The sequence below is a fragment of the Lithobates pipiens genome, unplaced genomic scaffold (genome assembly GCF_037356315.1).
Source record: "Lithobates pipiens isolate NorthernLeopardFrog02 unplaced genomic scaffold, aLitPip1_a1.2 Scaffold_27, whole genome shotgun sequence".
Lineage (NCBI taxonomy): Eukaryota > Metazoa > Chordata > Amphibia > Anura > Ranidae > Lithobates > Lithobates pipiens.
The window spans coordinates 65,857,688-65,871,624 of record NW_027507788.1 but is presented as its reverse complement, the minus strand read 5'-3'; the positions used below and the strand labels follow the sequence as shown (position 1 = coordinate 65,871,624).

Sequence of the window (13,937 nt, the reverse complement as noted above, 5' to 3'; positions counted from 1 at the left end):
TCCCTACTGCACATGCACGAGTCACACAGCGCAATAGGAATTGTCTGCGCTGTCTCTGAGACCAATGTGTGTCCCAGCAGACAGCGCGGCAGGACAGGAAATGGCATAGACTCCCACGGGAGTCTATGCCTGGAAGTGGGTGTAAATACCTGTCTTTGACAGGTATCTCCACCCCCCTCCCCCCTGAAAGGTGCCAATTGTGACACCGGAGGGGGGGAGGGTTCCGATCAGCGGAAGTTCCACTTTAGGGTGGAACCCCGCTTTAAGCTTTATTTATTTAGGTTGTTGAGGTCTGAGAAACCAGAAACCTAGAGATTTAAGATGACTTTGAGATACTATTTATTGAAGGTAGAAGGAAATCAGATATTTGTGCATCAGTCTGTAATATCAATGCATGACGGGGGACATGGATGGTGATGGGATATAGTATAGTAAGTAAACTGTTACTTTCATAAAAGATCCTTTTGTAAATTAATAATCATGGAATAAAAAGCAAAGTGATTTCATACTTAATATAAGTTCCAATCTTTTATTTTTTAAATCAGATCTCTTTGGCTTGAAAGATGGAAACATACAGTTGGGTGGAGCCAACTTACAGACAGGGGGGCTGTTGGGTCAACAAAAGGGAAATATAGAGCTTGGCAATAGTGGTAAAATACAGACTGGATTGAAAATCAAAGGAACACATGAAATTAAGGGAGGATCTGAGAAATCATCTGAAGAGAACAAAGAAGATGGAAAATGTGAGTTCCCAATTTTGGAACCATATATTCTAAATACTAATACTTCTCAGTTTACAGTATATCAGAAGGGAGTTGGGTTTTTTTTTCTATAATTTTTTTGTTAACTTCTCACCCTGGCTTTTTTTTATTGTAAGTACAGAATAATGATTACAATAATGGCAGTCACAATTATTTATTTTTCAGCTTCCCAAATTAACCTTGAAGGTGGAGGGGTGGTAGGCAAGTTTTGCTTGAAGGTCTAGCTGTTAGCTAACCAGTGTCTATGACACAAAAGTGACAAATCATTGTCTGTAGTTTTGCAAATGTAAATTTATTGGGCATTTTGAATAATTTTTATGTTTGTAAATAATCAAATAGATCTGAAAGGTGGCAAAATAAGGCTGGGCAATGCTAACTTATAACTAGGAGGAAAGCAAATTCAAAAAGCATTTAGATGTGTTTCTTAGCAAACATGATGTAAGGGGATTTTGAAAATGGTAGTGACACAACGCAATTGTGCACACACATGCATACTCAAGTTGAAATAAATAGATTTATGTCTTTATTAAATTTTTGAATAAAGAAAAAAGGGTAGGCATCTGCGCTAGCTATAATAACATAACATCTACATAAGCAGCCAGCACAGTTTGTTGATTGTCAAATAATAAATAAAATTCCAAAATGCAGCGCTTGTTTCAAATAACCAATCTTTCCAAGAAGGGATAGATATGAAAGGTCCCTTCACCAGCTTCGAAGTGTATGGGAAAGCATACCACGCCCAATGTGAATCCAATCTGCTTACCACAAAGCATCACTGCATCGCTTCTCCAAACACTGATGGGAAATTGACTTGATCCAATCATAGAGCACAGCTTGTAATGGGCACTCATTCACTTAAAGCCATCAAAATCACAAACTCCAAAGATATGGTAGATACAATTATCCAATTAATAGGTCATGTGAGACTGGGCACTGCTCATCCTCCATAATGGGATCCTCACAGAACGACATCTGAAACCCCAAATCCGGGGCGCGTGCAGGTTAGTGTTCCCATCCTGGTTTATGAGTTTGAAAAATAGGAAGTCCTCCAGTGGAGAATTACATCTACCATATCTTTGACGTTTGTAATTTTCATGGCTTTAAGTGAATAAGTGCCCATTGCAAGCTGTGCTCTATGATTGGATCAAGTCTATTTACCATCAGTGTTTGGAGAAGCGATGCAGTGATGCTTTGTGTTTGATGATTATATGCTTATATATTGTCACTTTCTGGTAAGTAGATTTGATTTACATTGGGTGTGATGTGCTTTCCCATACACACTGAAACTGGTGAAAGGTACTTTATTTAATTTTACTAACTATGTAACGAAGTATCTATGCAAAATGGGAAAACAGAGACTGGGAATGAAGGGAAGAGAAGAGGGCTGATTTATAAAAACTGGAGCATGCAAAATCTAATGCAGCTGTGCATGGTAGCCGATGCAGCGCTACACCAGATTTTGCACTCTTCAGTTTTAGTAAATTAACTCAATAGTGTTAATATACTAAAGGCAACTCTGCTGACTTTCGTTATCCAATCATATGCTTTTTTTTTTTCCTTGTACACGATTGAGTATTTTTTGTAAAGATAAATTTCACCCCATTCACTAAGCTCTGGGGGAAATTATTTTGTGAAGTGCAACTTCCCATGTACAGTCCATTTGCTGTTAGTAAATTAACCATTAGGACTCTGCAGATTATTGGAAAACATGACATGAAAGAAATAACTTGGCAGGAGGAGGAAAAGGAGGATGGAAAAGTTCTAAAAGGATTAGTGTTTTAAGTTCATGGGGGTAGAGTGTTTGTGTGCCAAAGTAAAAGCAAAGATTTTACAAAGCACTGTAAATGATGACTTAAAGTGTTACTAAACCCAGGCCCCTGCATTCACTATATCTGGTCTTCCGCAGTACACATAACATGAAAATGCCATTATTTGAGTAAATATAAACTTCTAAATACCTTTTCTCATTAGCAGTTTATAGTAGTCTTATGACATTTACCAGTGTCTGGTTAAAGCTTATCGGGGATTTTTCATTCTCCTCCTTTTGTCCTATGAGGCTGGATGACCCCTGACTTTCTGTCTGGACAGTGCTGATTGGCCTCGTGCTGATCGCATGCACCCTCCCAAAAAAAAAGAACTCTCTAGCATTGCACAACAAACTGAGCATGTGCAGAGTGCCTCCAAGGCTCTGTACTATCAGCAGAGGTATTGGGGACAGAAAAAGAAGGGGGTGATCAGAGAAGACAAGATCAAACAGCCTTTGTACAAAATTCGGAGGATGAACCCCTTAAACAGGTGGGTGGAACCAACATACAGACAGGGAGGCTTTTGGGGCAACAAAAGGGAAAAATAGAGCTTGGCAATAGAAGGAAATCAGATGTTTGTGCATAAGTCTGTAATATCAATGCATGACAATGGTCATGAAATGTGATGGGATATAGTAAAGATCCTTTTGTAAATGAATAATCATGGAAGAAAAAGCAAGGTGATTTTGTGCTTAATATAAGTTCAAATCTTTTTCTTTTAAAATCAGATCTCTTGAGCTTGAAAGGTGGAAACGTACAGTTGGGTGGAGCAAACTTACAGACAGGGGGGCTGTTGGGTCAACAAAAGGGAAATATAGAGCTTGGCAATAGTGGGAAAATACAGACTGGATTGGAAATCAAAGGAACACATGGAATTAAGGGAGGATCTGAGAAATCATCTGAAGAGAACAAAGAAGATGGAAAATGTGAGTTCCCAATTTTGGAACCATATATTCTAAATACTAATACTTCTCAGTTTACAGTATATCAGAAGGGAGTTGGGGTTTTTTTCTATGATTTTTTTGTTAACTTCTCACCCTGGCTTTTTCTTATTGTAAGTACAGAATAATGATTACAATAAGGGCAGTCACAATTATTTATTTTATTTTTCAGCTTCCCAAATTAACCTTGAAGGTGGAGGGGTGGTAGGCAAGTTTTCACTTCCCGGTTCCCTACTGCGCGTGCGCGAGTCACGCAGCGCAATAGGAATTGTCTTCGCTGTCTCTGAGACCCGTGTGTGTCCCAGCAGACAGCGCGGCAGGACAGGAAATGTCTTTGACAGGTATCTCCACCCCCCTGAAAGGTGCCAATTGTGACACCGGAGGGGGGGAGGGTTCCGATCAGCGGAAGTTCCATTTTAGGGTGGAACCCCGCTTTAAGCTTTATTTATTTAAGTTGTTGAGGTCTGAGGAACCAGAAACCTAGAGATTTAAGATGACTTTGAGATACTATTTATTGAAGGTAGAAGGAAATCAGATATTTGTGCATCAGTCTGTAATATCAATGCATGATGGGGGACATGGATGGTGATGGGATATAGTATAGTAAGTAAACTGTTACTTTCATAAAAGATCATTTTGTAAATTAATAAGCATGGAATAAAAAGCAAGGTGATTTCATACTTAATATAAGTTCCAATCTTTTATTTTTTAAATCAGATCTCTTTGGCTTGAAAGATGGAAACATACAGTTGGGTGGAGCCAACTTACAGACAGGGGGGCTGTTGGGTCAACAAAAGGGAAATATAGAGCTTGGCAATAGTGGGAAAATACAGACTGGATTGGAAATCAAAGGAACACATGAAATTAAGGGAGGATCTGAGAAATCCTCTGAAGAGAACAAAGAAGATGGAAAATGTGAGTTCCCAATTTTGGAACCATATATTCTAAATACTAATACTTCTCAGTTTACAGTATATCAGAAGGGAGTTGGGGTTTTTTTTCTATAATTTTTTTGTTAACCTTTCACCCTGGCTTTGGGTTATTGTAAGTACAGAATAATGATTACAATAATGGCAGTCATAATTATTTCTGCTTCAGCTTTCCAAATTAACATTGAAGGTGGTGGGATGGTAGACAGGTTTTGCTTGAAGGTCTAGCTGTTAGCTAAAGAGTGTCTATGATGCAAAGTAACACATCATTGTCTGTAGTTTTGAAAATGTACATTTATTGGGCATTTTGAATAACTTTTTTCTTTGTAAATAATCAAATAGATTTGAAAGGTGGCAATGCCAACTTAGAACTAGGAGGGTTGTTTAAAAAGCAAATTCAAAAAGCTTTTAGATGTGTTTCTTAGCGAACACGATGTAAAGGGATTTTGAAAATGCTAGTGACCTAACACAATTGCCAAAAGGGGTTTTAAACCCTTCCTTATTTATTTGACATAGTAAAAACAAAGATCATAGTAGATAATAAAAACCAATTTCATACCATGTAAAATACATTTGGCTATTAACAGACCTCTACCATTTTGGGAACTGCTGCTATACAGTCACACAATAGGTTTCTCTGACTTGGTGGCCTGATACGGCTAGTCAATTTAAGAGATCACATGAAGCTCAAGGGTGACAAAAGATGTGTGTATAGAGTCACATTTCAGATGGGGATGATTTGATTAGACATCAGACTAGGAAAATAGAGTTTGGCAATTGTAAAGATACAAGAGTCGTTGAAATCATAGGAAAAAGAGGGACTCTGATTCAGGATTTGCAAAATTATATGAAAAAAAGTAAGATGGAAAACATTAATTGTAGCTATTTTATGTTATATTTACATTGCTAAAGCTAAAAAATAATGTAGTCGGATGTTTTTATTGATATAGATTATAGATCAACTGCAGGGTAAGGATAAAATATTTTTTTGCAAAGGACATTGACGATAAACAATTGATTAATTTGTTAATTTCCTAACACAGATCAAAATGGCCTAAAAAGTGGCAAATTACAACTAGGTGATACCAACCTACAGTTAAGAGGTTTATCTGGTAATCAAAATGGGAAAATAAACTTTGGTAATAGTGGGGAGACAAGGACATTTGAAATCAAAGGACAACATGAATTTAAGGGAGGATTTGGAAAATCATCAGAGGAAGATAAGGAAGGAGAAAAGTTTAAGTTAATAAAATATTTTTACAAACTTTTAGTGTTCATCTAATTTAAAGATGAGCTCCAGTGGTTTACATACTTCTAACATTTTGAGAACTGCTGCTATACAGTCAGACCAGCACAGTACTTTTAGCAAAGGGCATTGACTGTAAACAATTGATTCATTTGTTAATTTCTTAACACAGATCAAATTCGCCTGAAAAGTGGCAAATTAAAACAAGGTGATACCAACCTACATTTGGGAGGTTTATCTGGTAATCAAAATGGGAGAATAAACTTTGGTAATAGTGGGGAAACAAGGACATTTGAAATCAAAGGACAACATGATTTTAAGGGATTTGGAAAATCATCTGAGGAAGATAAGGAAGGAGAAAAGTGTAAGTTAATAAAATATTTTTTCTAACTTTTAGCGTTTATCTAATTTTAAGTAACTCAAATAAGGTGGTGGAATATAATTAAGACTACATGTACTGTATACATTCTATGCTTTCTGAGAGCAATTTAAAAACAACGAAAATCATCAATTTAAATTCAGTTTAATGTTTCACACCTTTTTACATATTAATAGGGAATGTCAAACTAAACTTAGGTTGGTCTTTTTGGTTAACCAACTAGCAAGAGTTTGGAATATGTGGGGAGACAGGGAGTTTTAAAATCTAAGGACAGCATGAAATTATGGCAGGATTTGGGAAGTAATTTGAAGAAGATAGAAAAATAAAAAAATAAGTAAGTTAATGATAAATGTTGTCCACTATTAGTGTTTTTCCAACAATAGTTGCATTGCCGTTGTTAAATTTAAATGGTAACTCCACTTTCGTGGGAAAAAATAGCAAATAAAATAAAATAATATATCATATACAATTGTGACACAAGTCATATTGTAATTGAAAGTTTTAAAAAAGTACCTTCCCTTTTCAATCTGCAGCTCTGTCATTTTCTGCAAAATGCAATATGGCTACCTGGAAGTATTCTGTAAGCAGAATGTGTACAGAATGCTCGACAGAAGCACCATTTATTGCTTGCGTGATTGGCTCATTGATTTTCCCAGAAGTCTACGCTAAGATACAAGTCAGATTTCAGGAATTTCTTGCAATAAAAATGTCATTTTTGGTGAGAAATCACGTCTAAAGGGATGCAGACCCTGCAATTTTCGTCATTAGAACATTGCAGGTGCAAAATCTTACAAGGATTTTGACAAACTTTTTGACAAACTTTGTTGCGGATTCCTACCCTTTGTTATTCAGTTAGTCTAATGGGAGTGGTTTCAAAATTCCCTTCTGGGTGATCTATATACATACATAGATCACCCAGGGGGGTATTTTTTTCTCAACAAAAGTGGAGTTAATATTTAAGGCTGGGTTCAGACTGTTGTGACTTAGATGCTGGTTTTCCCACATCCAATTTGCATAGCAGGAGATTCTGACTGGCTCTCTATGGAGCTGGTTCACACATCTCTGCAATGGCTCTGGTGCAAAGTGCACAGGAGTCCTGTGCATCTTTTGGTATGTTTCAGGTCTGAATTCAGCCAAAAATTTGGGCTGAAATCGGACCTGAAACAGTGAATGGGGGCACAAAAGACTCTTGCTATGAGCCTGTCAGAAACTATAAAATCAGGCCGAGACAGAAGTACAGTTAAATCACACTTGTTTAATAATAAAAGTAAATAGAAAAAACATAGTCAAAACATAGCCAGAGTTCAGGAACCAAAATGGATAGTCAGACAAGCCAAATGTCAGGGAGCCAGAGATGAGCGTAGCAAGCAGGATCTTAAACCAGAAGGGATGTCAGCCAAGCAAGTCTTTTAACAGAAATGCAGGAGAGTGTCTCTGTAATGTTAATTACCTCAGTAAAAATATAATATTTCCATTGCTGCATTTAAAAATAAGGTAGTGAGATATTTTTATTGCTATAAGTTATGTACATAAAAGGTGAAGTTAAAACAAAAATAGAGCTTTTGAAACTTTTGCAAGGGACTTTGTTTAAAACCAATTAAATCATTTGTCAATTTTCTAAAACAGATCGAACTGACCTGAAAAGTGGCAATTTCCAATTAGGTGATGCCAATCTGCAGTTAGGGGGTTTATTTGGTAATAAAAATGGGAAAATAAAATTCGATAATGGTGGGGAGACAAGGACATTTGAAATCAAAGGACAACATGAAATTAAGGGAGGATTTGGGAAAACTTCTGAGGAAACTGAGGAAGCTAAAGGTGGAGGTAAGCGTAAGTTAATAAAACATTTTTTTTTACTAACTTGTAGTGTCAGATCTACTAATTTAAAGTAACTTAAATAAGGTGGGGAGACAAGGAATTATGAATCAATAAACAGCATGACATTAAGGGTGTTTCTGGGAAATCATCCAAGGAAGATAAAGAAATTAGTGATAACTGTTTTCAAGCTTTTAAAATGTCAAATATAATTATCCAAAAATGCTGGTGGAATATAATTACTTTAAATGAATGATTATTGGGAAAAGTTGATAACTTGTTACATTTTTTAAACGAATCTAATTGACTTTAAAAATGGCAAAATTCATGAGATACAAACCTAAACGTTGTGGACTTTTTGGTCATTGATGTGGCAAAATAGAGTTTGGTATTGCTATAGATTATGGAATTAAAAGGTGAAATTAAAACAAAAATAAAGCTTTTGTAATCTTTGCAAGGGACATTGGTTAAAAACAATTAAAATAATTTGTTAATTTTCTAACACAGATCGAACTGACCTGAAAAGTGGCAATTTCCAATTAGGTGATGCCAATCTGCAGTTAGGGGGTTTACTTGGTAATAAAAATGGGAAAATAAACTTGAATAACGGTGGGGAGACAAGGACATTTGAAATCAAAGGACAACCTAAAATTAAGGGAGGATTTGGGAAAACTTCTGAGGAAACTGAGGAAGCTAAAAGTGGAGGTAAGCAGAAGTTAATAAAGCATTCTTTTCTACTAACTTGTAGTGTCAGATCTTCTAATTTAAAGTAACTTAAATAAGGTGGGGAGACAAGGAGTTATGAATCAATAGACAACATGTAATTAAGGGTGTTTCTGGGAAATCATCCAAGGAAGATAAAGAAATTAGTGATAACTGTTTTCAAGCTTTTAAAATGTCAAATATAATTATCCAAAAATGCTGGTGGAATATAATTACTTTAAATGGATGATTATTGGGAAAAGTTGATAACTTGTTACATTTTTAAAACCAATCTAATTGACTTTAAAAATGGCAAAATTCATGAGATACAAACCTAAACCTTGTGGACTTTTTGGTCATTGATGTGGCAAAATAGAGTTTAGTATTGCTATAGATTATGGAATTAAATGGTGAAGTTAAAACAAAAATAGAGCTTTTGAAACTTTTGCAAGGGACTTTGTTTAAAACCAATTAAATCATTTGTCAATTTTCTAAAACAGATCGAATTGACCTGAAAAGTGGCAATTTCCAATTAGGTGATGCCAATCTGCAGTTAGGGGGTTTATTTGTTAATAAAAATGGGAAAATAAAATTCGATAATGGTGGGGAGACAAGGACATTTGAAATCAAAGGACAACCTGAAATTAAGGGAGGATTTAGGAAAACTTCTGAGGAAACTGAGGAAGCTAAAGGTGGAGGTAAGCGTAAGTTAATAAAACATTTTTTTTTTACTAACTTATAGTGTCAGATCTTCTAATTTAAAGTAACTTAAATAAGGTGGGGAGACAAGGAGTTATGAATCAATAGACAATGTGACATTAAGGGTGTTTCTGGGAAATCATCCAAGGAAGATAAAGAAGTTAGTAATAACTGTTTTCCAGCCTTTAGTCTTGATATGCAAGTAGCTTTGCAGTGATTTTTTCAAAGTTGTTCAAAGTTTTTGCAATAGCGTTTTTTAGCGTTAGTGTTTTAAGCATTTTTTGTTGTGATTTTTTTTTTCAATGGGATCAAAACACATTAAAAAACAATGGAGAGCCATGTTTTTGAGCATTTATCTGTGTTTTTTTGAAGTTTTTAGGTGTTTTTTGGTGGTAGAGCGTTTTTACGGCTGAAAAACTCCTCTCAGAACCCACTAGTTTTGTGGGGTTTCTTACAGCCAAAAATCACCACAGCCAAAAACAGCTGATAACAGCCTCTGTGTGCATGGACACATAGGATAACACACTGGAAGGTTTATTGACTGTAGAAAAAAAAGTCTGAAGCCACAATCAGCAGCTGTAAAAAAGTCCAATAACATTCAGTGTGCACGAGACAGTATCAAATATAATTATTCAAAAATGCTGGTGGAATATAGTTAATTTAAATAGCTGGTTATTGGGAAAAGTTGATAACTTGTTACATTCTTAAAACAGAGCTAATTGACTTGAAAAATGGCAAATTTTAGGAGATACAAACCTAAACCTTGTGGAACTTTTTGGTCATTGATGTGGCAAAATAGAGTTTGGTATTGCTATAGATTATGGAATTAAAAGGTGAAATTAAAACAAAAATAAAGCTTTTGTAATCTTTGCAAGGGACATTGGTTAAAAACAATTAAAATAATTTGTTAATTTTCTAACACAGATCGAACTGACCTGAAAAGTGGCAATTTCCAATTAGGTGATGCCAATCTGCAGTTAGGGGGTTTATTTGGTAATAAAAATGGGAAAATAAACTTGAATAACGGTGGGGAGACAAGGACATTTGAAATCAAAGGACAACCTAAAATTAAGGGAGGATTTGGGAAAACTTCTGAGGAAACTGAGGAAGCTAAAAGTGGAGGTAAGCAGAAGTTATTAAAGCATTCTTTTTACTAACTTGTAGTGTCAGATCTTCTAATTTAAAGTAACTTAAATAAGGTGGGGAGACAAGGAGTTATGAATCAGTAGACAACATGAAATTAAGGGTGTTTCTGGGAAATCATCCAAGGAAGATAAAGAAATTAGTGATAACTGTTTTCAAGCTTTTAAAATGTCAAATATAATTATCCAAAAATGCTGGTGGAATATAATTACTTTAAATGGACGATTATTGGTAAAAGTTGTTAACTTGTTACATTTTTAAAACCAATCTAATTGACTTTAAAAATGGCAAAATTCATGAGATACAAACCTAAACCTTGTGGACTTTTTGGTCATTGATGTGGCAAAATAGAGTTTAGTATTGCTATAGATTATGGAATTAAATGGTGAAGTTAAAACAAAAATAGAGCTTTTAAAACTTTTGCAAGGGACTTTGTTAAAAACCAATTAAATCATTTGTCAATTTTCTAAAACAGATCGAACTGACCTGAAAAGTGGCAATTTCCAATTAGGTGATGCCAATCTGCAGTTAGGGGGTTTATTTGTTAATAAAAATGGGAAAATAAAATTCGATAATGGTGGGGAGACAAGGACATTTGAAATCAAAGGACAACCTGAAATTAAGGGAGGATTTGGGAAAACTTCTGAGGAAACTGAGGAAGCTAAAGGTGGAGGTAAGCGTAAGTTAATAAAACATTTTTTTTTTTTACTAACTTATAGTGTCAGATCTTCTAATTTAAAGTAACTTAAATAAGGTGGGGAGACGAGGAGTTATGAATCAATAGACAATGTGACATTAAGGGTGTTTCTGGGAAATCATCCAAGGAAGATAAAGAAGTTAGTAATAACTGTTTTCCAGCCTTTAGTCTTGATATGCAAGTAGCTTTGCAGTGATTTTTTCAAAGTTGTTCAAAGTTTTTGCAATAGCGTTTTTTAGCGTTAGTGTTTTAAGCATTTTTTGTTGTGATTTTTTTTTCAATGGGATCAAAACACATTAAAAAACAATGGAGAGCCATGTTTTTGAGCATTTATCTGTGTTTTTTTGAAGTTTTTAGGTGTTTTTTGGTGGTAGAGCGTTTTTACGGCTGAAAAACTCCTCTCAGAACCCACTAGTTTTGTGGGGTTTCTTACAGCCAAAAATCACCACAGCCAAAAACAGCTGATAACAGCCTCTGTGTGCATGGACACATAGGATAACACACTGGAAGGTTTATTGACTGTAGAAAAAAAAGTCTGAAGCCACAATCAGCAGCTGTAAAAAAGTCCAATAACATTCAGTGTGCACGAGACAGTGTCAAATATAATTATTCAAAAATGCTGGTGGAATATAGTTAATTTAAATAGCTGGTTATTGGGAAAAGTTGATAACTTGTTACATTCTTAAAACAGAGCTAATTGACTTGAAAAATGGCAAATTTCAGGAGATACAAACCTAAACCTTGTGGAACTTTTTGGTCATTGATGTGGCAAAATAGAGTTTGGTATTGCTATAGATTATGGAATTAAAAGGTGAAATTAAAACAAAAATAAAGCTTTTGTAATCTTTGCAAGGGACATTGGTTAAAAACAATTAAAATAATTTGTTAATTTTCTAACACAGATCGAACTGACCTGAAAAGTGGCAATTTCCAATTAGGTGATGCCAATCTGCAGTTAGGGGGTTTACTTGGTAATAAAAATGGGAAAATAAACTTGAATAACGGTGGGGAGACAAGGACATTTGAAATCAAAGGACAACCTAAAATTAAGGGAGGATTTGGGAAAACTTCTGAGGAAACTGAGGAAGCTAAAAGTGGAGGTAAGCAGAAGTTAATAAAGCATTCTTTTCTACTAACTTGTAGGTCAGATCTTCTAATTTAAAGTAACTTAAATAAGGTGGGGAGACAAGGAGTTATGAATCAAATAGACAACATGTAATTAAGGGTGTTTCTGGGAAATCATCCAAGGAAGATAAAGAAATTAGTGATAACTGTTTTCAAGCTTTTAAAATGTCAAATATAATTATCCAAAATGCTGGTGGAATATAATTACTTTAAATGGACGATTATTGGGAAAAGTTGTTAACTTGTTACATTTTTAAAAACCAATCTAATTGACTTTAAAAATGGCAAAATTCATGAGATACAAACCTAAACCTTGTGGACTTTTTGGTCATTGATGTGGCAAAATAGAGTTTAGTATTGCTATAGATTATGGAATTAAATGGTGAAGTTAAAACAAAAATAGAGCTTTTGAAACTTTTGCAAGGGACTTTGTTTAAAACCAATTAAATCATTTGTCAATTTTCTAAACAGATCGAACTGACCTGAAAAGTGGCAATTTCCAATTAGGTGATGCCAATCTGCAGTTAGGGGGTTTATTTGGTAATACAAATGGGAAAATAAACTTCAATAACGGTGGGGAGACAAGGACAGTTGAAATCAAAGGACAGCATGAAATTAAGGGAGGATTTGGTAAAACTTCTGAAGAAACTGAGGAAGCTAAAAGTGGAGGTAAGCGTTAGTTAATAAAAATTTTTTTTTACTAACCTGTAGTGTCAGATCTTTTAATTTAAAGAACTTAAATAAGGTGGTGGAATATATATATATATATTACACCTTTTATGCTTATAGGAACAGTTAAATGACAGGTTAATTTTTTTTAAACAAAATTGACTTAAAAGGTGGTAAAATACAACCATAAGCTGTCAATCTAAACCTGGGGGAGGGGGTTTTGACATGGTAAAACAATATTAGTGGTAATAGTATATACTGGATATGTAATAATATATATATATATATAATATAATATATATAATATAATATATATAATATAATATAATATAATATATATAATAATATAACATGAAAGTAAGGCTGTTTCTGGGAAATCATCCAAGAAAGAGAAGTTAGTAAAACTGTTGTTCAGCTTTTAGTGTCAAATATAATTGTCCAAAAATGTTGGTGGAATATAATTACTTTGAATGTATGGTTATTGGAAAAGTTGATAGCATGTTGAATTCTAGACATGTGCATTTGTTTTCGTCCGAATGCATTTTGTACGAATTTCAGGTATTTTTGTTATCGTTTTAACAAACGATAACGAAAGTGCAGAATCCAAAAAAACAAAAGATCCGGCTTTATTTTCGTTGTCGTTGTGACACAGTTCGATATAGAGAGGAGACATGATGCTGACAATAACAATCTGTGTCTATCGAACCTGTGGTGAATGTGCCTAACCTTTACTCTATTAGTCCAGGATTATTCTACATAGAGAGAAAATATTTGAAAGATTGCTGCTGGAATTGGGTGGGGGAAGTAAAATAAAAATAATGATGATGAGGAATGTTATTGGCTGATTGTAACCAAAGAGGAGGAGCAGTAAAATGGCTAGAACTAAGTACACATGTACAGCTAACTTACTTTCACTTACGATTGCTAGCAGAGAGAGACACACTCACTGAATCATTTCAGAAGACAGTCAATCTTAACACTAATGCCGCATACACACGTAACAGACTATCCGGCGGACTTTCCGCC

General features: G+C 34.8%; 1 protein-coding gene across 34 annotated transcripts in view; it reads left to right on the top strand.

Moving 5' to 3' along the window:
* Nucleotides 1-13,937, top strand: part of LOC143933905 (uncharacterized) — a 259,725-nt gene that overhangs the window by 66,857 nt on the left and 178,931 nt on the right. For 23 of the 34 annotated variants that reach the window (XM_077457035.1, XM_077457039.1, XM_077457040.1 and 20 more), the window contains 11 exons: nucleotides 546-743; nucleotides 3,295-3,492; nucleotides 4,225-4,422; nucleotides 5,855-6,046; nucleotides 7,688-7,885; nucleotides 8,384-8,581; nucleotides 9,079-9,276; nucleotides 10,202-10,399; nucleotides 10,896-11,093; nucleotides 12,020-12,217; nucleotides 12,714-12,911. In XM_077457035.1, the coding sequence (XP_077313161.1) occupies nucleotides 546-743; nucleotides 3,295-3,492; nucleotides 4,225-4,422; nucleotides 5,855-6,046; nucleotides 7,688-7,885; nucleotides 8,384-8,581; nucleotides 9,079-9,276; nucleotides 10,202-10,399; nucleotides 10,896-11,093; nucleotides 12,020-12,217; nucleotides 12,714-12,911 (2,172 nt within the window). The remainder of the gene's footprint in view (nucleotides 1-545; nucleotides 744-3,294; nucleotides 3,493-4,224; nucleotides 4,423-5,854; nucleotides 6,047-7,687; nucleotides 7,886-8,383; nucleotides 8,582-9,078; nucleotides 9,277-10,201; nucleotides 10,400-10,895; nucleotides 11,094-12,019; nucleotides 12,218-12,713; nucleotides 12,912-13,937) is intronic. The other 11 variants (XM_077457054.1, XM_077457051.1, XM_077457056.1 and 8 more) reach the window with 8 other exon arrangements.